This window comes from Folsomia candida, unplaced genomic scaffold (genome assembly GCF_002217175.1).
Source record: "Folsomia candida strain VU population unplaced genomic scaffold, ASM221717v1 Fcan01_Sc004, whole genome shotgun sequence".
Taxonomy (NCBI): Eukaryota; Metazoa; Arthropoda; class Collembola; order Entomobryomorpha; family Isotomidae; genus Folsomia; species Folsomia candida.
Genome location: NW_019091196.1, coordinates 11934287 through 11958563, shown reverse-complemented (window position 1 = coordinate 11958563; position 24277 = coordinate 11934287). Strand labels below are relative to the sequence as shown.

General features: G+C 38.1%; 3 protein-coding genes across 9 annotated transcripts in view; 1 reads left to right on the top strand and 2 right to left on the bottom strand.

Annotated features, from left to right (window-relative positions):
* The window catches only part of LOC110849171, a 28032-nt gene extending 11271 nt beyond the window's left edge, over nt 1–16761 (top strand). For 3 of the 7 annotated variants that reach the window (XM_035851128.1, XM_035851129.1, XM_035851131.1), the window contains exons 3-13: nt 3403–3902; nt 4108–4362; nt 4426–4725; nt 5496–5668; nt 9092–9233; nt 9429–9566; nt 13144–13256; nt 14612–14693; nt 14760–14843; nt 14907–14970; nt 15750–16761. In XM_035851128.1, the coding sequence (XP_035707021.1) occupies nt 3662–3902; nt 4108–4362; nt 4426–4725; nt 5496–5668; nt 9092–9233; nt 9429–9566; nt 13144–13256; nt 14612–14693; nt 14760–14843; nt 14907–14970; nt 15750–15759 (1602 nt within the window). In that variant the 5' untranslated portion in view covers nt 3403–3661 and the 3' untranslated portion in view covers nt 15760–16761. Of the gene's footprint in view, nt 1–3402; nt 3903–4107; nt 4363–4425; nt 4726–5495; nt 5669–9091; nt 9234–9428; nt 9567–13143; nt 13257–14611; nt 14694–14759; nt 14844–14906; nt 15685–15749 lie in introns of all 7 variants that reach the window. The other 4 variants (XR_004834669.1, XR_004834668.1, XM_035851132.1 and 1 more) reach the window with 4 other exon arrangements.
* Nucleotides 16762–20492: 3731 nt separating this feature from the next.
* LOC110848347 (proteasome subunit beta type-7) lies at nt 20493–22083 on the bottom strand. Its single transcript, XM_022095541.2, has 7 exons — nt 21895–22083; nt 21617–21808; nt 21403–21550; nt 21214–21336; nt 21102–21146; nt 20878–21035; nt 20493–20794 (listed from the first exon to the last, which is right to left on the bottom strand). Exons 1-7 carry the CDS (start codon nt 21957–21959, stop codon nt 20683–20685), a joined length of 843 nt encoding a protein of 280 aa, XP_021951233.1. The 5' UTR covers nt 21960–22083; the 3' UTR covers nt 20493–20682.
* Nucleotides 22084–22314: 231 nt separating this feature from the next.
* Nucleotides 22315–23540, bottom strand: LOC110848739. Its single transcript, XM_022096031.2, has 2 exons — nt 23381–23540; nt 22315–23268 (listed from the first exon to the last, which is right to left on the bottom strand). The coding sequence occupies exon 2, from the start codon at nt 23242–23244 to the stop codon at nt 22411–22413; it is 834 nt and encodes a 277-aa protein (XP_021951723.1). The 5' UTR covers nt 23245–23268; nt 23381–23540; the 3' UTR covers nt 22315–22410.
* Nucleotides 23541–24277: the final 737 nt, after the last annotated feature.

The following is a 24277-nucleotide window of genomic DNA, read 5'->3' as shown; positions in this document are numbered from 1 at the left end:
CGCTACACGAATGGCAGCATTGTTAAAAAATAGTTTCCTTCAAGTACACATTTTTTTGTACGAATTAAATAATCAGAGTTTCAATCCAAGTAATTTCCCAGAGGGAGAAAAAGCTACATTTTATTGCGTAAAAAATATAAGATGTCGAAATCCTCATCATTTCATGGCTTCCACAAAAGCCACAAAATCACCAATTTTGCTCCACGGGTGGTCGTGGAGCAAAATGATGTTTATTGCGAAAGATTTCACCCAACGCGACAGATGTCGGCCATTTAATAAGTAAGTGGTCACACTGGTGAGATGATGAACATTATGTGGCCGCGGAAGGGTAGGGACAGAGGGGCAATGTCCCCATGGTTGTTCGATGTCCCCATATCTGCCCATGTTATATAAACCCCTCCCTCCCATATCCTACAATTTTAATGTCCCCAGATGTCCCCACAACTTCCGCGGCCACTGATTATGAGTTCAATACAAGCTTTGAGCCCGAGCTAAGTAAGTATTTTTGACATAAAGAATTGTCAGAATGACCATTTTATCTCCAAACACCTCGCTGAGCTTCAAACTAACCATAATTTTCAACTTTACAAGAATTTCACAAGAATTTTCAAGTTACGAGAACAGCAGTGAGCATAATAGAATTACAAACATGATGGTGAAGTTGAATTTACTATTCACTATATCACCAGAGTACCAGCTGCACCCCAATGATAAGTGAGAATGAGAAGAAACTTTTCTAATTAGAAGACCAATTTACACCAGTTTGCTCATTTGCTTGCTTTCTTTACTTTTCACTCAGCTAAACGGACCGAGGGACCAGTATTTCATGTGATGGTGGTCATTACCATAACTTTTTGAGACGTTATCTATCATCATAAGTTTCAATCAGTGTTTTAACTCGGTCATAATATTTTAATTTGATAATATTATTATACAAAATTATGTATAATTTGATCTACTCAAAAGCCAGTCGCAAAATTTTTAGAGTTTTACATACACTCTTAGGTCTTAAATCATTACTGACCGGAGTACATACATATATGACGCTACCGACATGGTAATAACGGACATTACCGCTTAGTAATGTGACTGAAAAAAATACCACTTAGAAATAAACTATTACCACTCCGGTAACATGTTTTTACTGGATTAAATAATACCAGCGAGGACTCACCCAGATTTCTAACAGTGTACAATTGTACATATGTAAATATATCGAGAAATCTTGATAATTCAATCACTTTGTTCACCGCAAATCTATAAATTCTTCCTTATTTTTTATTGTGTACTTCTCATTCCTTCTGAAGTTTCCTTGTCCAAAAACAACAAAACAAAAGGGATGGGAAAGGAAGACAAGATGACGAAGTGAAAGATAAGCAGGAGGCCGCGAAGAAAGGAAAACAAAGCAGGTCGAGTCGAGAACAATGCACAATCAAGTGAGGAGGAGGAGGCAACAACTATTTCGCTTGACTTCATTATGCTGCTCAGAATCAGGAATCTTCTCTTTAGAACAATTTAATCTTGTCACACTTCATCTGATTTTGCTTTTGTTTCATGCCTCCGTTTCCACCTTAGTGTGCAAATCGTGGCAGGAAGGGAAGGACACGTTGGAACGGAGCGGTCTCCACGGGACGACATTAAGTGATTTATTTTGACTTAATTTTAACCAACAAAACTTCTGCAGTATAATTTTACTTCATCTTTTAAACCTTATTTCTTAACTTAACACGCACATGCACGCACATTTGCAAAGCAAGTTTCCTCTACACGAGTATGAAAATACTAATTTTTCAGTTAAAATACAAATTCATTATCCTCATCAAATTATTTCTAATTTGAATAATACAGAAATTTAAGTAGAAAATGAGGACACTTTTTATTGTGTCAATATTTTGAATGCTAAATATATGTCATTCATTATCCATGTGTAGAAAAAGACAAAAAATTGCCGCAAATATTTTTAGAAAAATTAGTCGTTAGTTTTTGGAAATTTTACAAGGAGTGAATTTGGCTTTCAGCAAATTAAAAAAATATACACTTTCGCAACTTCCGGGAAGCTTTTTAATTTCCGGTGAAAGTTTTGTCTCTTAATTTTACTTTCGACTTTGTAAATTAGTCGGTGAAGGATTTGGTTTAAAGAGGTTTACAAATTTGTAAGCCCTTTCTTTCTCATCTTTGTGATGCTTTTATGTATTTTGTGATGAAGAAAGGAAATCCACTAAGGAATAAGTTGCAAGAATTGTTGACACGTTTGTGGCGTTGGGGTCAAGTTTTAAAGTGATAAAAATATCCGATTTCTAATCATGCTTGGCAAATACTTAACTCGATGTTTTACAACATTCATTATAAATTCACTCCATTAAACTATTAATCGATTTTCTGTTGTAATGTAAGCCATTAAAACTACAAGGAATTCGTTTGTCGGGTCACACTCCCACACAAAATTTGAAACTCAATTGACTTAATTTTCAATTCCAACAGCAATATCATAAATTTAACACATAGCAGAGTGGACGTCATCAATGTTATTTCAGGGTCTTGAACTCAATTCCATGTTACGAAACTGGTCTTGATCTTTCCTTTGAAAATCATAAAGAATCTCGACACGACATGAAACACAAATTTTCATGAATTTTCCAAGCCTACAATTCAACTGAACAACGTTGTTCCCAGCAATAAATTCAATACTTTGTTTGAACTTGGAATGGAAAGACAATAGCAATAATGTTACATAAGAATATACGAATTGTCCTGTGTATGTACATATGCAAATTGTAGGCCATTCTATTTTAAATACAGCCACGTACTCACATTTGCATGCAACACAAGCAAAATGTAAGATTTCCAAGCATTTATAAACCGAAACCTTGATCTAGATTCATACAATGAAATTAAATTAGTGGCCGACCCAGACATACACCAAGAACTACATACATACATATTTTACGTGCACTACATATGTACATAAAACATATTGAAGGAAAATATTTACCCTGCCAGCCATAGCACGACGGTTGTTACATAATAATAGAAAATTGCAGCATCGTGCACTGCGTGCCGCTTTGGTGGAAAAGTAAAGTAGTTTTTTTATAAGTACGTGATGGAAAGTTGATACTGTGAAAGTTTTAATATGACACTTTCTCCACCACCAACTCAGCACAATTCTCAAGGCTTTTATGATTTAATGGCGATACATTTTTTCAATTTGATACCGTCGCCTGCTTGCGAGTGAGGTGCAATTTGGTCGCATTTATGCTTAAGCCGCCCCAAGCATAAGATCTGATTTCCATTCTGATTCCCAAAACGTGACTGTCAAGTAAAGCAGAAGCTGGTTGGCAAAATATCTCGAGACACAGCATCTCATAGATATTTACTTAATTGAAGCTAACAATTTTTTTCCAGGTGAGCATGTTTTCTCGTCACAAGCAGCGGCCGTGCTGATAGAGCAAGCAGTATTCAGCACCGATTGGACGGAGTGAGCATGATGGAGAAAGCAGAGGTGGCAGGCGTGTAGGAACGTGTAACCTCGAGTATTGTGGTGTATCGTGGTGGAAGGAAGAAGGTATCAGGCCGTGCCAAAGGTGGAGATGGTTCGAATTGCGACAGTAGAAGCCGTGTTGCGTTGAAAGTTGGGATGCTTTCACCCTCTTCTTAACTTCACATGTCTTTGGAGCAGAGTCTCAGTAGTAAAAAGGTAACACTCGGGCCCGGAGGATCCTCAGCTTCTCACCACCAACAGCCGCCGCAAAAATCCCCGACTGCATCCTCTGCAGACTCGTCGCCCAAGTCGTCTCCCTCCAGAACCACGAAACTCTCCCTCAAAGGGTTAGGACGCTCTAGCACCTCGGCCAAAAGTTCACGCTCTCCGGTTCGCAGGCAACAAACGCTCTTCGACGGAAAGGGTGAGTGAATTTGGTATTCACCAAATTAAAAAAAGATATACACAGTTCCGGGAGAAGAAGCTTTTTAATTTCCGGGGAAAGTTTTGTGTCATAATTTTATATACTTTGTAAATTAGTCAGGAGAGGATTTGGTTTAAAAAGGTTTACAAATTTGTAAGCCTTCTCATCTTTGTGACGCTCTTTTCTTATGTATTTTGTGATGTAGAAAAGGACAAGAAATCCACTGGGTTGCACGAGCTTGGGGAATACATCCCAGGAACGAGTGGACCTGCGTATGTTGACCATTCCCCATTTTACGAGGCAAATGCGACATCCTCCCAAAAGCAATCAACTGCCAATAAGATAATCCATAATTGGAAGTCTGCTTGTACCACCAAGACAAAGGACTTTATCAAAAGGTGGAAAACTTTGCCCGAAAACCATCCAGATTTTGACCACCTTGGAAGAACTTCGCCGCTCGGTGATAATAATAAATCATCTCCGGTTGGGTCCACTTCAAATATTTGTAATTCGGCTGGAGCAGGTTGTGCAAATTCGTCCTCCAGTTTGACGGACATGGTTAATCCGACGCCGAATCAGGGGGGCGGTGGGGGGAGCAGTGGTGGTGGGGGTGGGCCGAGTGGGAAGTTTTCGAAGAAGAAGGGAGGAGGTGGTGGAGGTGGTGACCACTCGGCCGAGGTGAGTTCTGGATTTCAGGCCATGTCTCTCGGTGGGGGCAAGGGGGGTGGCGTCAGCTTTGCGACGACGAACAACGGCCCGGTGCAAGATGATGGTCTGAACGGGGCCAATAAGTCGTCCACTGGGTGGTCCGTGCATGTTTGGGGTGAGTAAAATTTGTCCTGTATGTAGCATATTTTCGGGTTTTTGATCGATGTATTGGCGTTTTTAGTGGTAAGTATGACTTGTTTTTCTTTACTTTAAGACGGAAGATAAGGCACAAGTCTAAACTCGTTAGCGTTAAAGAATTTGTATCTACTACGTCGTTACTACTGCTATTATTATTGGTAATAAATCGGTTAACCTTTCCGATTTTTTTTTCATCATGTACACACCAAACTGAGCCTTTTTTTCGGTCGAAAATCTGGAGAAAGTAACCCACACCAATAAAATTAATGATTACACAAACCTTTGCAGTACACAGACGGACCTAGTAAATCTGCGGATTAGGATTAGTTGTGGTGGGTGTAGGGAGGTGATTTTTGGCTTTGGAGAGGCCTAAACTCGTCTTACTTTCACCAGCAGAGGCTGGAGAGAAGCAGCTTATTTCTAATCTTTGTTTTTCTTAAGAAGACCAACTGTGGTGGTGTCTTGATCTTTCGAGACTTGTTTTTTTCCCTGTTTGTCTTCAAGTTTCGATTCTATTTCATTTCGTTTTACGATTTTTCTCTCGGTATAAAGTACTTTCTCCTCAAGACGACCTAAGGTGTGTACACCTTTTAAACGTGATGATGATGCCCTCCACATAAAATGCAGAGATGTTGTTGTTTACTATAAACCCCACTGCGGTGCTACGTTCATAATATGATTGTGCCAGGAAAGCCCAATGTTTAGTGCGGTGAGTTGATGACTTCTTCCTCTTGTATTTGATATTAGCCACCTACGTGCAGCGTGGAATCGATGATGGGACTATACCCGAGGATAAGCCACCTAACCGGGATTTTTTGTCGGACTTTCAAAAAGTAAAATTCACCCATTTCTTCAGTCACGTGCTGGACATGAACAAAGACGATGTGATATCCGCTGAGGATTTTGTAGCTTTGAACCAGGTAAAAAATTCCGTTTGCATTTTAAAAAGTCTGTTTATTTTGCGAATGCTAAAATTATGTATAGTATTATTGTTTACGAAATATTCTACTGCAAAAGATATACTACTTTCTCCACTAAAGTTTCACATGAGACTCTTACCACTCAGCAGCAAGGATCAATTTCACGACAAGGAAACTCGTCCTCACTTAAACTTTCCATTTACCTGAATTGTATATATGCATACGTACACTCTAAAAAATCCGGTGACAAACTTGACTCCCGGGTAATCGGGGTTGTATAACCATTTCGGTGGTAGCATACTTCCGCTTGGTGATAAACTGTCACCGAGCTAGCGGTTGGTTCCCACGTGGTGATTCTGCTGTAACCGAGCGGTGATATATCTATTACCATCATCCGGTAAAGTCACATATAAATCCTCACCGGTTGGTGATAACCAGGTGGTAAAATTTCTTAGCGTGCATACCTTTCCCCCTTTACATTTTATGGGCTGACTCCTCTCCTCACTAAAACTTTAGGTCACCCTGGGAAAGAAATGGAGACGGAAGGATGTGTCATCTTATGGAATCGCACCCACCTAAAACTAAAACGCTATCAAGTCATGGTTCTTCTGTTCGTAGTCTTCTTCTTGGTCGTCATGCAGAGTGGTTTGGCTCGCAGCTAAAAGTTTAAAGTCCAACCAAACGAAAAAGAGGAAGATTCTGAATGGAAACAAGTTGAGAAATAGTTGCATTCACGTAGCCTCACTCAGCCACTGTGTTCCACAATATCGCCACGCTACGATAACTTTCCGGAGATTAACTTTTCTTGCAAACAAGTCGGATCACTTACTTACTTTATATTTTACATTCATGAAAAGTATATTGGGCTTTTGCTACAAGCCACGAAAAAAAATAGATGAAATGATGATACTCAACTTATCCGATGGCAATTTTTCTACACAAAAGTGGGTGGAAATGCGTTCTTCCTAAAGTGTAGCCTGATTAGAGTAATCCGGTTTTCCTGGCTGTATGAAATGCTTGATTTCTAATCTCATCTAACCAACCATACTTATCGTGGTAAGATAACAATCTCGCCCATAAGCTTGGCCCGACGGTGTATAGATATTCATACCGACGTAGTCGACTAGTTTTGAGCTCGTTTCACAAATTGCTTACTTGCTCGAGATGTAGTTCAAATGGGATTTTATTCCAGAAAGAAAGTGGATTTGACTCGTGATCTCGTACACATAGATAAAAATGGTCACAGGACTGACGCTCATCTTTCTCCTGCTACGGAAAATACAGGTTTGAAAGACTTTGTATTTCAGGGGAGGGTAAGTGAATCGCAAAGTGAGTGCATGAATGACTCGAGGCGCAGGATGGGGCAGTGGGACGCTTGCTGAGGTGAAAAGAGGTGAAAGATGGTCTCGCCTCGTTTTCTCATTTTTATTCCACTCATATTCCACCAGAGAAGAAAGAACTGGTTGCTTGTCTCTGTGTTTCGACGAGACGGAGGAAGATTGGGAAACAGTTTTTCATCATTATTTCGCAATTTTGAACTCGTTTCATGTCCGCTTTCATTCATCCTGGGGACAAATCTTGTATGTAAACTCACGTGAAATTAAATAGGTCTATTAATGATCATGAGGGGCATAAGTTTCGTCATCATCGTTGACATAATGCTCGCCCTAAGTACCATAATGAGGCATGGTGAAAGCAGTATAAAACATGGACATGGTATTCTCTGCATACTTATGCATTATACTTTAACAACTTTTGCTGCCCTGCTCATGGTGTTCTGAGCAGAATCCTCAAGTACACGCATAAACTAGCTGCTCGCCATAATATGACATAATACGGAAGTAAAGTGGACTGAGGAGAGTGAGAATTTGGAGATTGTTCCGTACCAAAAGAAGGAAAAACTGCAACCAGGATGCTTTTGGTACAAGTATAATGCAGCTGACAAGATTATTACGAACCAACCTTTCTCCATGTCTCATTTCATTTTACGAGGTATATAAAACCCCATAAAACTTAGGATAGAGAGAGAGAGAGCATAATTCCAGGAAAAGATTAACTCTCTGACGGGTCAGTATAAATTTGAAGTGTGCAAAAGACTGGATAGAATTGCAGTGAGAAAGGAAATGGGAAAAGTGCTGGGGCCATTTATACATATTTTGTGGTGGGTTCTATGATATTACGTGTATGTACACTTCCGGGGAAAGTGTTGTTCAGTTATTTGCTAAATGGGGTGAAAAGTTGTGATCTTTTTTTCTGTGGGTATCAAAAAACAAATCTTAATTAGGAAAGTTTTCTCCGTTTAATTGGGAGCTTAGATTTTCATGATATGCGTCACTACTCAGCGGAGGAAGTGATCCTTCATCAGCCCCTTTTTCTAGATATTTTTACGTTTGACAGTTTACACAGACTAGCGATTTGTTTGGGTATTAACGTTATGTTAAGAAAATCTATTCCGCACTGGTGCACAGAAAAACTTGAGTCAGTGGGAGTTGATCCTGTTCGATTATCCATGTACATAGTCGAGGTGAAAGCCTTCCACCATCGTTCCGATCGAATGGGTGAAATGTTGCAAATGTCAAACTTCACTTTTTCACGGCTTCCTTCGTCTCTCACTTTTGGACCATTTATTCCTTCCAGCTAAATTCCTACGTACGTGTACACTCTAAGAAATTTTACTACCGGATTATCGCCAAATGGAGAGGATATGTGACGTTACCGGATGGTAATAAAACGTATGTTACCCCTCGGTTATAGCGGAATCACCACGTGTGAACACCCACTACTAGCTCGATGACAGTCTGTCACCAAGCGGAAGCATACTACCGCCGAAATGGTGGTGTAGTCACGTTTATCACCGGATTTTTTAGAGTGTAGATACCACCTTGCACACTTTTTGGTGTATTAAATCTGACCAACACAAGCACAGATTGTTGATATCTATGAGACTTCCCCTTTGGTTAATCTGAGGAAATAACTACACACAACATTTTCACTGCATAACACTTTATTCATGATAAACGCTTATGTAATGTAATGATACCAGTGATTAGTGAAAGCCATAACAGTTTGTAGTGTAAACACAGCTTTGCGATGCATACATACTCCCACTGCTCTTATGCAACCCGTATAACCCAGTATTTTAGGACTTTTTGCGAATATGCAAAAATAGATATCAAACTCAATTTCCGCTATTCGTACATAAAAACTCTGTCTGTTTTTTCATCCTCACGCCGCCAAATTGTGTAGGTTTCGGCGTAAATCAATCAACTCTCGATTTTCTGCCTCGTTTAGATTCCCTTGTCGAAAGAAGACTTGAGCCAAACAGATCAAAACCTTTTCAAATGCATGTTTAATTTTTGCAAATATGCATACATAAATGCAACATTTACTAATGTGCGAACCCATTATTTCCTAAATTTCCAGAGGATCCGACACTACATCGAGTGGTCTTCGGAATGCATAGAATTTCACATTTTAAAAGAAGTTCACTCCGGATTTCTCGAATGTTTCTTGAACCAACCGCTCGACGATACTTCAGGAATGTATTACTGCAATGCGGAACGAGGTAAGCTAATTAACTCCCACTTTCCTCAGATTTAATTTTCTCGCTCCACTAATTAGGAAAATATATATTCCTACAAAATTGAGATATTTCTCCCAAAACTCGGCCAGAAAAACATGTATCTTCTTCAGCACAACAAAGTTAGCCAAACTTTCTGTCTCGTCATCTCTGGGGTAAAAAGACTAATTAATTTTGCAGAGACGAGACAGAACGTGAATATCGATGAGTGGCTGGACGTCTGGGGATTTCTTCTCAATTCGGCCCGGACCCTGGAAGCACTTCCCCTTTGGTTACAATACTTCCCCAAAATCCTGTTCCAAGTCATCAACAAATCGGGTCAGTTAACAATCTAATTTCCGTCCTATGCAAATTAACAGGATAAAACTGCAACTCTAAATTTTTTGCACATGAAAAAAAAACATACGAGGCTAGAATCTGCTTTCACTAAAACTTGGGGATTAATTCACTCACTCCCAGCAACAACCACGCATTGATCCATCCTCTTGTTTAATTAGCTCCATCCATCGCCTTATTTTCCCTCCTCTTCTTGGGAAATTGGGAGTCTGACTAAATTAGAGAGTGAGAGGGTTCCTTATTAGGATGCCAAACTTATTTGGCTTGCAGTATAAAGAAAGAACAAGCCTCATATATTTGGAGGAGGGCTAATTGTATTGTAAAGAGTTGAGTGAGCGAATTAAGGAAATTACACGATTCGCCAAGTAGTCCCAGTGCAGTATCACTACCGAACCGACATAAATGGCAAGTAGTTCTTTTTCTTTCTGGGTACAAAGGCGAGGTTCACGTATCCCGTCGTAACATGGGACAAATTGAGACGCCGATTGGAAAACTTGACACTTTCGTCTCAAAGATTTAATGAACAAGTCGTCATTATTAGTTTTCGTCTGATTTCGAAGTCTTTATTCACCAGGTATTTACATAAATATTTAAAGAGCACGAAGACGAGACCAGTATTGTGAAGGATACGTACGTACGTATGACTCGACATTGAAGATGAAGTAAGATTCGTAAATAATTGAGTTAGCCAAACAACAATAGGATCTTATAGGAATATTAGAGTGACGTGGTCGATAGTTGTGAACGGAGGTTCATCTCCCCAAGCAGTAGTAAAAGTCTTCATCCCAGGATTAGTTCGTTCTTCTTAAAATAATTGAATTTTGCCTTCTCTCGTCTCCCCGTCTCTCTCTCTCCCGACCGAATTAGTTAGCAGAGGCAACGTGGAGCTTTCACCTTGCGTGTGTGTAACAAGACCAAGTGTTTGAACAGATACAATAATATTTCTTTGGTGCCGGTTAAGTATCCTCTTCACTACTTGGAATGACAGTACTTAGCGAGAAGAAGGCAGCCACCATTTACACAATTGTCCGACGAAACTGACAATCGAATGGAGGTATTCCGGCGTATGCTATAGGATTTTTGGGCAAATTAGTGCCAATCGAGCAGAAATTTAATTAATATGACATTTGCAGAAGACATCATTTGCCAATGCTCAGTTTTGGCGGAGATATTATTGCATCCAAAGAGGAGAAAGCATGCCCTAAAGTTGACAAATTTTGCGCTTTCCAAATTTACTGCGCGTTTTCTCCTCTTCAAATGCAAATATTTTTGCCAAACTTGAACATTGGCATGTAGTGCCTTTTGCAAATTTCATATTAATTACATTTCTGATTGATTGACACGAGTTTGCTGAAAGCTAAAAATCGGAGAGCATACGCTAGGAGACCTCTTTCGTGAGGCTATATTTACCTAGAAGGGAAAAATCCAGTGTTAAACGTCTCTCGAGGAGTTGTTCAATGCAAATCAACAATTCATCATGTTTAGACAGGAAAGACTCGCCTGACAAATCCGAATGGTTTGCATGTTTTATTATGTGCGATTGAAAGAAGATTGGACATTGAGTTTCGACATTCTCAACTTTCTTTTGTGAATATTATACAATGAATTCCTTTCACAAAATTTTATCCTCGGACAAAACTTTTTCATGAAAACATTTTTAAGAGGATTTTTTTTTCTTCTTACGTTTGATTCTTAGTACAGAAAAGATGTTCGCCCTTTTAGTCTACATTTTTATAGAGTGGAGCACAGAATTTGCTACGTGTATGCAAAATGAAGGGGAGGGTTGCTATTTTTTACTTTGCGTAACAATTCAATTTCGCAACTCTACCACCTCTCATTCTGTCCAAGAAAAAGGGGGAGAGCGTCGTCGGGAAGTTTAAAATAACTTGATTCTCTCGTTCCTCCACACACACCAAGTGAAAGTAAAGTGAAAGGACAAGATTTGCATGGTAAGTGTGTCATGTAGCAGCAGAGTTCTGTGCTTTCTCTTCATATTGGATACTCTAAAAAATCCAGTGACAAACGGGACTATACCGATTGGTTGGTGAGGCGACAAATATGCAGAGACAAATGTGCAACCGACATTTATGTAATGACATATATGCAATCCGACAAATATGCCACAGACAAATATGTAACCGACCAAAATGAAACTGACAAATATTTAATTATATTACTATTTTAGTTTTAACTGACGCACGAAGCAATCTTATCAGCGATTGGTACTGGTGATCGGGGTTGCTACGATTTCGGTGGTGGCATGCTCCTGCTTGGTGATAAAATGTCACCGAGCTAGTGGTGGAGGTTCCCACATGGCGATTTCGCTGTAACCGAGCGGTGACATATATTTTATTACCATCAGGTAAAGTCACATATATATACTCACCGGTCAGTGATAATCCGGTGGTAAAATTTCTTAGAGTGCACTTTCTCTCCATATTGTACAAACCAAGAGTAAGTAAAGTATGTACAGTTCTCGGCATGCATGCACTTTGCTACAGCATTCAGCTACGCATTACTTCTTCTAGATTTGGATTTGGAGAGATTTGGAGAGAGAAAAAGATGTGAAAGAAAGTTGGACACGTCTTGTTCCTTTTAGAATGGAAAAATACAATCCGATTTTCTCCGTAGCAAATCAACAAACATGTGCAAATAATAAACCGTCGGGTTGAAGGTGGAATTATGATTATTAGTATTATTATTATTCTCATAGAATTCCCTATTTCGTATTCTTGTCTTTTTTCACACACCCAAATTTGGCCTGGGTGGGTGCGGGGCTTAAAGTTTCTGGGCTGCAGAACAGATATTTATTCTGCTTTCTGTCGTCTCAAGTGTGCACAAAGAATCCAAACAATTTGGAAAGACAATGGATGAGACACGGTGGAAAAACGAGATTTTCCAAGTCGTTTTCCCAAGTACTAGATGGATTCCAAAGACCACCACCTGAATCTGAATCTGACTTGCCTCCTTCAAGACCCAGCCAGCTTTCTCTCTCTTCAAGTCTTCTTTTGAATTCAACAAACTGGTCAAATTTCCTCGTTCACGAAGCAGCAGCAGCTTCTTCTTCTTTGTTCGTCACATCCAGATTTTGAATCTTTTGTCCTTCCTTCGTCTCCCCCTGGAATTTCGAGAGCTCACTTCATCATCATCATCATCATCACTAAAGAACTTTGCTCCTTTCATCTGTTGAAGAGGCTGAAATTTACAAAAGGCTTCGTGGAATTGAAACATGAAATTTCGATAGATTTTCCCCATAGTGAGTTCATAAATGAACGATCAAATGAATGGTGAAAGTGTAACTGTTGGAGTTTGACTAATTTTACAATTATGATGAAGTTGGATGGATGGAATCTAATTTCTGAATTTGCTTGACGGACGAGATCAAAGTTAATTTATTCTTGATTTTCTGCTGACAAATAACTCTCTGGCATACTTAAATAATTTGGAATTGAAGTGGTGATTTCTCATTAGCGGTGGCCTTTTACGTTTCAGTCAGCTTTGTAATTACTTACTCAATGCTCGATTAAGACTATTTTGCTGATGACGTCTCTTTTTTCAGGATCCGGCACCATATCAAGAGAAGAGCTTAGAGCGTTTTACACAATGTTCCTAGGAATAGATTTCCGCGTGGTGAACGAAACCTTGGACTCCATTTACAGCGCTATGACAGATGTAAGTTGAACTTTCTATAGTATTATCAATAGAAATAAATCGTTACAACGCGTGTAAGAAAGGGGTGAAGCCAGTGTGGTATAAGTACGTCGAAATGAATACGATATCGTTTTTCCCGTCGAAAATCCTTTAAAATTGACACGTCTGACATGTTTTCGACATTTGTGACCTTTGACCTCGTCCACGCGTTCACGGGGAGTGTCGCAGGTCGAAATTACTTCTTCCAACAGATAATTATTTAAAAGCAGGACAGACATAACGATCTTATAAAGGGTCTCCACCCCTAAATAGTGCGTAGTGCAATAGAAAGTAAGCACGTGCATACTACGTACAATCGATCCCTTATTTTCCGATGTTGAAGATGTGTCCTGCTAAACCATATAAAAATCTTCCTGGAACAAAATATTGGAATGATGTTTTTGTTGTTCACTCACATTCCTCAATAATATTGCTTTATTTCCCTTTCAATATTCCTCCTCGTGCCATGCATGTGCGCGTTTGTCTTCTTAATTCGACATGGAATTGAAATATTTTTATTGGCTGAGGAAATAGATTGCAAAACGGAGACTTTCTCTTTTCTCTCTGTAAATAAATGGATGTGAATGGATGGATGTAAGTTTTCATGAGTTGGACAAACCTTCCTCTAAAAACAGAACACAAGTTCACAAGTTCCCCTTTTTAATATTATCTGTAGAGGGCGGATATGTATTTACGAAAAATCGCTGAAATTTTAATATTTACGCAAATAATGATAAAATATTTACGGAATATTTCCAAAAAGTAAATTTTTTTTAAAAGTAAATAAAAAATAATTTTTTTCAAAAAATTCGTATTTCAGAATATAATTTTTCTAGATTTTTGATTTCGTATTTCTTTGAGCAAAAACTCTCGGATCATTGAAATATTTATATGTAGTTTAAAAAAAATATTCTAAAATTTTTACGTATTTTTCAAATAATAGCGGAAATATTGATATGTTTGAAAACTTAGAGATATGTAGCAACATGTATAGCATATTTTCAAATTTTCGTGACCTATAATAGCTATGGAACACACCCACAAAGTTTGACCGTCGGTTCTCACCAAATGAAAAAGCTAAAAACAAATCCATATCCGCCCTCTGGCCATCCCTTCTTCTGACTGAGGGGGACAAAAGCATGAAAAATGAACCATGTCTTCCTCTTCCTGCGTAATTACCTACTCGTACTTTCCCCAGACTCGGTAGTAATTTATTGCGAGGGAAGAATTATGACCAAACCGCACACATGTCTGACCAACCATTTCACCATGACCGTTGTTATTACCCTTGTTTTCGTGATGGTGGCGATGGCCGTAAAATATTGTGATTGTTTCAGAATGGTCGGAACAAAATAAGCTACACCTTGTTCAAACTCTGTTTCTCGAACTTTCTATTTGGAAAATACCCACACGGACCTGGTACAGATTTGCATTTCGTACACATCACATTGCAAGATTGGCTAAATTATTCGCTTAAATTTATAGGTCAATACGTATTTGGAATCTGCTCTAAGGACAGTTTGGACTGTCCCTTTCCCATTGACTACAGTGCCCTCAATACTCCCAAAGGTGACTAGTTTTATGCCCAAGTAATGTTTATTATGATACAAAAAAATCATCCCTTTGTTCCAGATGATTTGGAACCTTACGATCCGGACAAGGACAAGGGGCAGTCTAATCGGAGGTCAGTAATAGTGTAAGTAAGTGATTGGACCGTGTTGTTGGCGGAAATCGGAAGTACCACAATTTTTAACCGAGTTTTCTTTGACCAACGAGATACAATTTTTGGATGCATGAAGTCACGGAGAAAGTTGTTATTTTGTGCCACGTTTCCCATTTTGACCTTTTGACGAAACGATTTATAGTCAGTAGAGTTAGGAAGCAGTACCTAAAATACATAACTTTATCATCTTATTACCACTAACCACGACGAGATTGCTGTGAGAAGACAATCTAAAATGTACCAGTTTAAGTTAATTAAGTCTTTATGATTGGGTTTCTCGATGGTAAATTGTGTGCCTCTACATAAGAAATACATCTAGAAATTGCCACTCTACAAATGTACCTAGTCGTAGTGCCCTTTGATATTTTAATTGACGTACGTATAAAACTTAATCAATCTCAATTACACTAAATATAGAATAGTTTTAGCAATTACGGATCGACCCAACCCGAGTGAAAGTAATTAGTTTTATTTATTACACTTTAAAAAAGTTGGCTACTTAACATTTCAAAATTCTATAGCGTTTAAGTTTATGCCTTGGTTTATTTATTCATTACTGCAGCTACTCGCATCCGCCAAAGTTACTCATTAGCCAAGTTTAATAGCCTGTTGAACTAATAAATCATTAAATCACATACTTATTTCTGCCATTATGCTCTGGATGAATGCACTACTGCTGTGTGCTAAGTATGTAAATATACTATTATTTATCCTAAGTTGTATTAATTTGCATTTCTCCATTTATATTTTAGATTAAAGTGACAAGTAGACATTTCCTTACTGCGGATGCCAGGTTTGACTTGAGTGATCGATCCATCACTTTGTAAACCTCACCTCCTTCCACCCTACTGACTAATAGCTGAAAATACATAGAATGAAATGGATTCGAAAAAAAGTCTTGTAACAAAAAACAGGTCTGGAGGAAAAGACCTTGAGTGTTCTCTCTTTCTCTCTCTCGAACATAGAAATATGTACTTTGAACCTTGTGAGTATGAGATCATGGCTTGTTGACCTTCTGTTTTTAAGAACCTGTGGCTTCATCGCGTGGTTTTACGTATAATGGAGGTTTCCCAGCGTATGCACTCAGATTTTGGGTAAAGTAGGGCCAATTGATTACAAGTTCAATTAATATGTAATTTGCAAAAGGCACCATCTCCCAATGTTCAGGTTTGGTTAAAATATTTGCATCCCGTGAGGAGAAAATGCAAAGGAAATTTTTAAAAAATGTAAAATTTGTCAATTTTAAAGCGCACTTTCTCCACTTTAGATGCAAATATCTACACCAAACTTGAGCATTGACAAATAGTGTATTTAGCAAATTTCTACTAATTGAATTTGTCATCACGACTCTACTTTGCCCAAAATCGGAGAGCATACGCTGTGAAACCTCCATTGTTAGCTATTACATGAATGAATGTCTGACATGCTATTATAAATTTAATATTCTTACTAATGCTTCACAATACTAACAAGTTTTCTCATTTATTATGCTATTTACAAGTACATACATAATAATTAATTTGCTATTATTATACTTCTTGTTTGACTAAATACTAAAAACTTACATAATTCAAAATATATAAATATGTATTTGATGTTCATTAAACCAAATTAATAATGCATAGTTAAGGAAGTTATATAAATATGTAAATACGTCACTATCATACATAGGTTAAACTTCACGAAGCATGGTTTCGTTGAAAATTGTATATATAAATCTAAACATGAAAATTTTATGGAAATATATAAAAGTGTGAAACAAAAGATGTTCTCCTCTTTATGCAATTGTTGGCTGAATTTATTCCAAAAAGTGGAGGGCTTGACTTTCACCCAGCGAACCGGGTGAAAGCAGAGACACATGACTCCATTCGACAAAAAGTCGAGTTAGCTGAGCCAATTCGAGTCTCACCTCTATCCAAAATTTAACATCATTGAAAATTCATAAGTGAACCCCGGATGTGGTGTTTGCGGGGTGGTGGTGGTTCTTCCAGCGTCGAGTGAAAGCGAGCAAAGAAATGCTTTCCATACGCCAAACCGTGTAACACTTTCTCCTCGCTTTTGCCAGGCCTTATTCTTGCTCGCATCAATGATTAATAATCCAATGTCGTCGTCATCCTTTCAGTATTTGGTTGATATGCATGTGAGTTATGTTGCTGCTGGTGGTGCTAATAAATAAATAAAATTTTCAAAATTTAATTATGCCCAATTTCATCATACATATGCTAATTTTCAGTGGTTGGCTACTCGATGTCCTATAGTGAATGACAATTAAGAGGGGAAGAGAATATGGATGGATGACTGCACAATATAATTTGCACATGTAGTAGTAAGGATAACAAGGCGTAATTACATTAATTACTCTTTAATCATAATGATCCCATTAATTAACTGTATCATTCATGAACTTGTCGCAACATGTCTAATTAACATACTAATATCTCAATTTAATTGGAATATTGTAGCACTAAATTTTCACTCTTAATATGATCAAAAATGTGAAATTCGACTACCCGACTATTTGATTTGTATAAAGTTAATTGTGTAAATTGAGACAAATCTCATGAACTACTTTCTCTCCTAAATAATTGAGTAGGCAGGGAGAAAGTCAAAGATTACCTGGCCTGGATAACGCCGTATGGGGGGATAACTCATTCGTATTCGTCTCCTCTCAACATATTATCTCCTTCTCGTGACAAGATTGAATCATGTAACAAAACTAATCCAATGTTTCTTTCGAGGACAAATATTCTCCCAAGTCTTCCGCATACGCACATATTTACTTGACACAAAAACGTCAACTCTTCTCCTCCTTATTCTTGCATTATCTATCAGTCAGTGTAGTAAAAGGCGATTTTATTGATCTTCCTAAATCATTGTGAAATCCTTGGAGAGAAAAATTGGTTCACGACGGCGACACGCCCTTGCTGCTGTCCAGTGATAAATAGCACCAACAAAACCAGCATTATTCTTCTTCCTTTTTGCCACCCCGGCGATTGCGACAGGGAAAAAAGAAAGCATTTTGATTTTATACTTTCATTTTTCTCGTGTTTGTTTGTTTTGTTTCCATTTAGGAATATTTATGCGTGTTTGGAGGGTTTGTTGGCTGGATATGAATTCTTGAGAAGAAAAGGGAGAAAGTAATCCATAAAATGCAAACGGAATTGATGGATATTGATTCTGAGGGATTTTCTATTTGATTCTAAATTCGATTTTAGTCCATCGGAATGGAAAAGATCATGCGAGGAGTTGCCAGCCATGTATGTACTACTTTCTCCACTCGAGACATAACTCAACCCTTGTCCTCAAACTTTACAACTACTCTTTTGACAAATGGAGGTGGATGGACAAACGATATGGGATTCCAGGTACTAGTAAACTCCAACAATGGTACTTTTGTGCTTCAAAAAAATATTGGTAAGGAGTTGAAAATAGTTGTTTGACGACAAGACGGGATTTATTTGAAGATTTTGCTTTCTCATCTTTCAATATTTATTTACCTGTGGCAATAAGATGATGATAAGTACGACATTTATTGAGAACTGCTTTTCTGCAATATTTTCTTAAAATTGCGGCTTTGCATGCATGTACTTAGAAGTACGATTACTGATACATATGAATATTGAGAGGTTGCATAAGTACGCATAAGTAGGTACACTCTTAGAAAACTGGTATTAAATCATTAGTGGCCGGAGTAAGTATATGACTCTGGCACTGGTAATAACGAGAATTAAGGTTCAGTAATGTTATGGTAATGGAAATTTACCACTCATCCTCAGAAACAATCTACTACTACTAATCGGGTAGGAAGTTATTACCAGATCAATATCAGGACGGAGAATGCATCACATTTTTAACAGTGTATTTAGATACCAAATATTTCATATTATGCATTTCTCCGTCTTTCTTGTGTAATCAACTAATTGATTAAACTGCAAAGTGCTTTCACTTTATATTCGACTAACGCCGAATAATGCAGCAAAAAAATAGAATAAATTCTTGCATAAAACGAATTTTATTAGGACCTGATTCCCTCCCTACTACGTGACCCAATTACCTTAAGTGAAAGCGAAATGAAACAATAACAAAAGGTCGTCGTCAATTTTAATTAACTATAAATTCCTTTTTCCTTCATTATCGTGTGTTATCATCTCCACCTCGCCTCGTCCCAAGATTCCATTCCCAAAGGACACCGTTTAGTTTATAATTTCACAAACTCATACTGAACTAGAGACAAAACAACGCCACGATGCATGCAGATACATGACCAAGTTATAATTAAAATAAAGCACAACTTTCTCCCTGATTCTCATTAAAACTTGATTTCACAAGGCAAGCAGAATGTATGCAAACTTGGACATGGACGACGAGGTTTTAATAAAAGAGGAAAAACAAATAGCCGTCGGTAATGGTGGATGGATGAAATTGAAAATGACGAGGATGACGTTGTTTTTTATTGCGTTTTATGGCCGGGTTTTTATGAGTGGGTGGAAGGCAGCATTGAAAAGGGAGAATATTCTTGCTAGTAGTTTGCCCATGTAAATAAGTAGGCTGCATGGCAGCAAGAGTCGCAATAGAGACAATTTCTATCGAATTCTGCGTCCAATTCGGAAATATAAAAGCTGATTAATTACTCTGCAATGGGTGGAAGGTTAACCAAACATCAATGTTCCGGAACTTTCTCTCTGTCTTATTTGCAATGGACTGCTTGACTGTCAAACCAATGGAACAGGTAATCTGTTTTATTAACGAACGAATGATGCATATTTGAACCAAAAACTTTGATCCTGCTACTAAATCACAAAGCTTGGCGAAGAATGTAAATATAAGCCACCAACCAAATGAGGGACTTTCATCCTGTCTGCAAAATCCGGTAAGCTCATGACCACTTAACAAACGAGTGCGACATGCGTGCAAAGTAAATAAATGCAGTGAGTGAGTGAGGGAGGTTATTGTTCAGGTGGAAAATGTTAAGCAGACGAATTATCAAATTACCAGAGGCTATACGTTGAGGCTATTTACGAGGTGAAAGAGGACAAAGTTTCCGCAAGAGGAAAGTAAAAGTTGAGTTCTTGTAATTTTCTGTGTGCACATACTCCACGACGATATCCCACACTATCAACTAACCAACTCCTCAGTTCAACTCACAACTTATTTCTGCCAGTTTTAGCCTAATTGGAAACAAGTTACACTGCAAACAAAACTTTCTCTGGACAGATGACAAACAAAATGCTATGTTATACCTGAAAAGGTACTGTTACTGCTTTCGTGCAAATAGAGAAAGTATATAAGGTTTATAATGTGTATGTCTGAGGTGTATGGATTAGCGTCATTGAGATCAATTGTACAAGTGAGAGGGGGTCCTTACTGGTAATGTTGATGTGGTTGAATCATGAAACTCTTGATGCACGCACATCCAATATGCGCTACTTTATGGATTGGATTTGACAATGTAGCGATTCCAGATGCTTTACTGAAGACATTTACAAATTTAACGATTAGTTTCTCATCAAAGTTTCATGATGTAGCCTATTTAATCGGTTTTAAAATGTTATAATATTTCCAATCGAATATTAGATATTTGAATTTTGAGTACATTACGAGAATTTGGACTGATTACATTTAGTAGTTAACTAACATTGTATAGAAATGGAATAAAAAGACATTATTTTAATTGATTATCTAAACCTAATCTTGGTCCGTGTCCATCCTCTCAACAACTTCATCCTCAACTTTGATAGGAATAACTTCCGTCTTCAAAACTTTTGTGGTTCCCTTGGGGTAAGTGTAATCCCCCATTCTGAACAAAGCAAGATTTTCGTTGTTATCAACAGGAACATTTTACAACGGAATAGGAAAAATAGAACATTATATTATTATTACCGTTCTCCCTTGACTCCAATTATCTCCATATTTCGCATAATCACTGGTTTCGGCAGGTTCTTCCTAATGATGTTGATATCCACATTGGAACCAGATCCTAAATCGTTCGTGATACCAGCAGCGATAGCATCACGGACTAATTTAGTAGCCTCCGCTTCCTACAAAAGTAAATGATTATAAGTCATACCAATATGTTAAGATTGTAATGAAACAAATTCACTTACCGTCATATTGTCTTTCCATCCACCTTCGAAGACGGACATGGCAGCCTGAAATTAAAAGTACACTAAGGCCATGCATATGTATTTGGAAAATTGTATTGTTATCGTCAATTACCAAGGATCCAGAACCCATCGTGGCATACGGGAGTCGATCGGTCGAACCATGGGGGTAGATGCAATAAATGTGAGCCCCATTGTTGTCAACTCCTCCAAGAACTAAAGCCGCAGAAATGTGTCCCTATAAAAAAAATATGCGTTATAATGTTTCGACTCACTCATCGTGTATTATCATTGAAATACCAACCTGATGACGGAACAGCAACTGCTTAATTAACCGATTAGCCACGACAACTGGCACTTCCCGACCCAAGTTCAATTTCAAAAGCTCCAACTGCGACTCGATCTTTTTGGTGGTAAACTCTGTGTCTGCAGCCGTACCAGCGCCACAACAGCTAAAACCACACAATTTTAATTAGATACAAGTCATTCACAATATCAAAAATAACTTTCATCCTTACTAAATTCGCTCCGCAATTCTGTGAATCTTTTCACAATTCTTGTCCGCCACTATGTTGCCCGAAGTGGCTCTCGTATCTGCGCCGAGACAAACACCAATGTCTTCTCTACTTCCAAAAATACATCCGACAATCGTTGTCCCCGTCTTGGTTGTTTTTGGGGCAGGAAATCCACTTGCACAAAGGGACACATTTCTAAAAGAATAAAATATATCAAATAAATCAAATGCAAATTGTTCGTCGATTTAAAAAACAAAAACACAGAACTTTATCCAACTTACCTTTGATAATTGGAAAAGTTGAATCCTCCACTGGGAACTTGGGGCACCAAAGCTGACGACGACATAATTCAAAAGCTTTATCACACTTGAAAATTCACAATTTTTATGAAACTTATCAAAAACTTTGATTTGATTACTCGGCAACTTTTTTCAACGAAGGAAAGACTGGAGCCGATTTTGGTTCAAAAAATGAATTGTCATTGTGATGGAAAGGAGTGAGTAGAGAGGACGCTGCGATTGAGACGAGGCATTAAACAACTGTCTCAACTTGCCTCCAACTACCAAAATTATAAACATGAAATCGATGTGCGAATTTTAATGGTAAAACAGTCATGCAAAAAAAGTTTGCTAATTAACGGATGAACTTAATGGACATGCATTGTACTAATTAAGTAAAAAGAAGCGGACACATTCCTCAAATCTAATTAATTGATCAAATTAATACATTTTATTAAACAAAACTTTGAATAAGTATCAGTAATTGTTGTAACATTTTAAACCTTGACATTTAAATACTTAGAAGCTGTAATCAACATCTCCATAATCAATAATCTCCCGAGATCTACCACCACCATTTTCAAAACGTTGTTGTTGTAGTTGTGGCTGCTGTAGAGTTGGTCTTGGCATTTCTCCGTCGATATCCATCATGGCATCATCGCCATTCGAAGAAGAAAACGTTGCCGTTGCGACACTCGGTTTTCGGTTTGAAAACGCTCCAGCACCAGTTCCTGCACGTCGTCGATGACCACCTCCAAAAATTGCTTTCAGATTTTTCATCTCTTCTTCTTTGATTTCTTCGGCGGTTTTTGGTTTTGTCGGTTCCTCGGGAGGTTTGACCACTTTCATACTTTTGACGATTTCATCCACAGGAATTGTTGGTACGACATCTCCGCCAATTACTGGAAGCGAAGGAGCGTCGTAAATTATTGCTGCTGGACTTTCTCCTGGATTTGTGCTTGGAATGACTTGTTCATCGCGAGGTCTATATTTTCCACGACCAAGACCTCGCCCCCTTGTCATTCCAACAGTGCAATTCCCTCGTCGTCCAGGTCCACCACGACCCCGACCTCTTGGCAGTGTGTACTTGAAACGGAAGTGTCCCCTCAAATTCGCCACTTTTGCCTTTTGTACTCGAGGTGCCACAAAGTTCTTGGCCTTTCTGCTGACCAGCTGTGACAAATACTGTTCATTTCCCCTTTCTTCGAGACCATTGCTTTTCCTGGCGTCCAATTTTGTTTTGAAAATGTCGTTGTTCATCAAGTCGATCGTTTCATCGATGAGAACGTTTGACCAGAGTTGTCCAGATTTTAACCCCTTCCCATGATTTCCTTCGCTCCCTGATGATTCCATGCTGCAAATTAGTGTCGAGAACAACTGTAATGTAAGAAGAAATAAAAAATAAAGTAAATAAAGTATGAAGTAGAATATATGATTAGTGAAAGGTATAGAAATGTGTAGTATAGTAGGGGATTTTTCTAGTTCTTACCTAAAATTGCTTATTGGTAAATTCAAAATTCAAAGATGAATAGAATTTAGTAATTTTCTTCGGATTGTCAAAGTTCACGTGCGTTTTCGTTACAAACAAACCCGGAATCAATTACAGTACCCGCTGCCAGAATTAAAATTTGGGATTGTCTCACTTGGCTTTTCTCACCTCCCGTGCATCCTGCTCGTCTCAAAAATTCTCATTTTCCCCATTTCACCACAATTCAGTCTCGTCTTAAAAGTCTAATCACACCTCGATTTAACTTATCTTACATTCATTTGATTCATTATTCATCATTAGTGTGCAGGGCTGAAGTGATGATAAGCGAAGTAAATAGCTCTGATTTGAGTCAATATATATGCTCATAGCTCAAATATGGCATGAGTGAGTACATAAATATTTTGTGGGCTTGTTTTTCTCCTTAATACGAGGTTTAGCTATAATTGCTCAGTTAAAAATTTCCTAATCTTTAATTCGTCTGCCTGTGGTTAAATTAAAGTTCAAGATTCCTCCTACTTTTATGTATGACCAGCCAAAAGTCAGGAGACAGTTTAATAACTTCTCCAGTATGCATGCACTAATATCAGTGAAATCCAATGTCATCTTATTTAACTTCCCATCCTCTCATATAATAACCTCCACATCATTGATATCCATCCATCCATATGCACCGTTACGTTATCATCCTTCCTTCTTTCACAACACCACTACTTCAAGTTCTTTATCCCCCTCCAAGAAAGGATATTAGAGCGGAGAGATACTCCCCTAAATAGAAATAGATGAGCATGCCGTCGCCTGACTTGGTCGGTCCAATCCTTTTTTTGGAATAAGAATTCACCAGTGTAGTGTATGCAATCTGTAAATGCCGCATGTAGGTGTTACCACAAGTCACAAGTT

What these genes read in the sequence shown, in the direction of transcription:
- LOC110848739 (XM_022096031.2), bottom strand. Translation starts at nt 23,244, where the DNA reads ATGGAATCATCAGGGAGCGAAGGAAATCATGGGAAGGGGTTAAAATCT.
- LOC110848347 (XM_022095541.2), bottom strand. Translation starts at nt 21,959, where the DNA reads ATGTCGTCGTCAGCTTTGGTGCCCCAAGTTCCCAGTGGAGGATTCAAC. An exon ending in AGAATTGCGGAGCGAATTTA is followed by an intron (nt 21,551 to 21,616) that starts GTAAGGATGAAA and finishes GTGTGGTTTTAG; the next exon opens with CTGTTGTGGCGCTGGTACGG. An exon ending in ATTGGAGTCAAGGGAGAACG is followed by an intron (nt 20,795 to 20,877) that starts GTAATAATAATA and finishes TGCTTTGTTCAG; the next exon opens with AATGGGGGATTACACTTACC.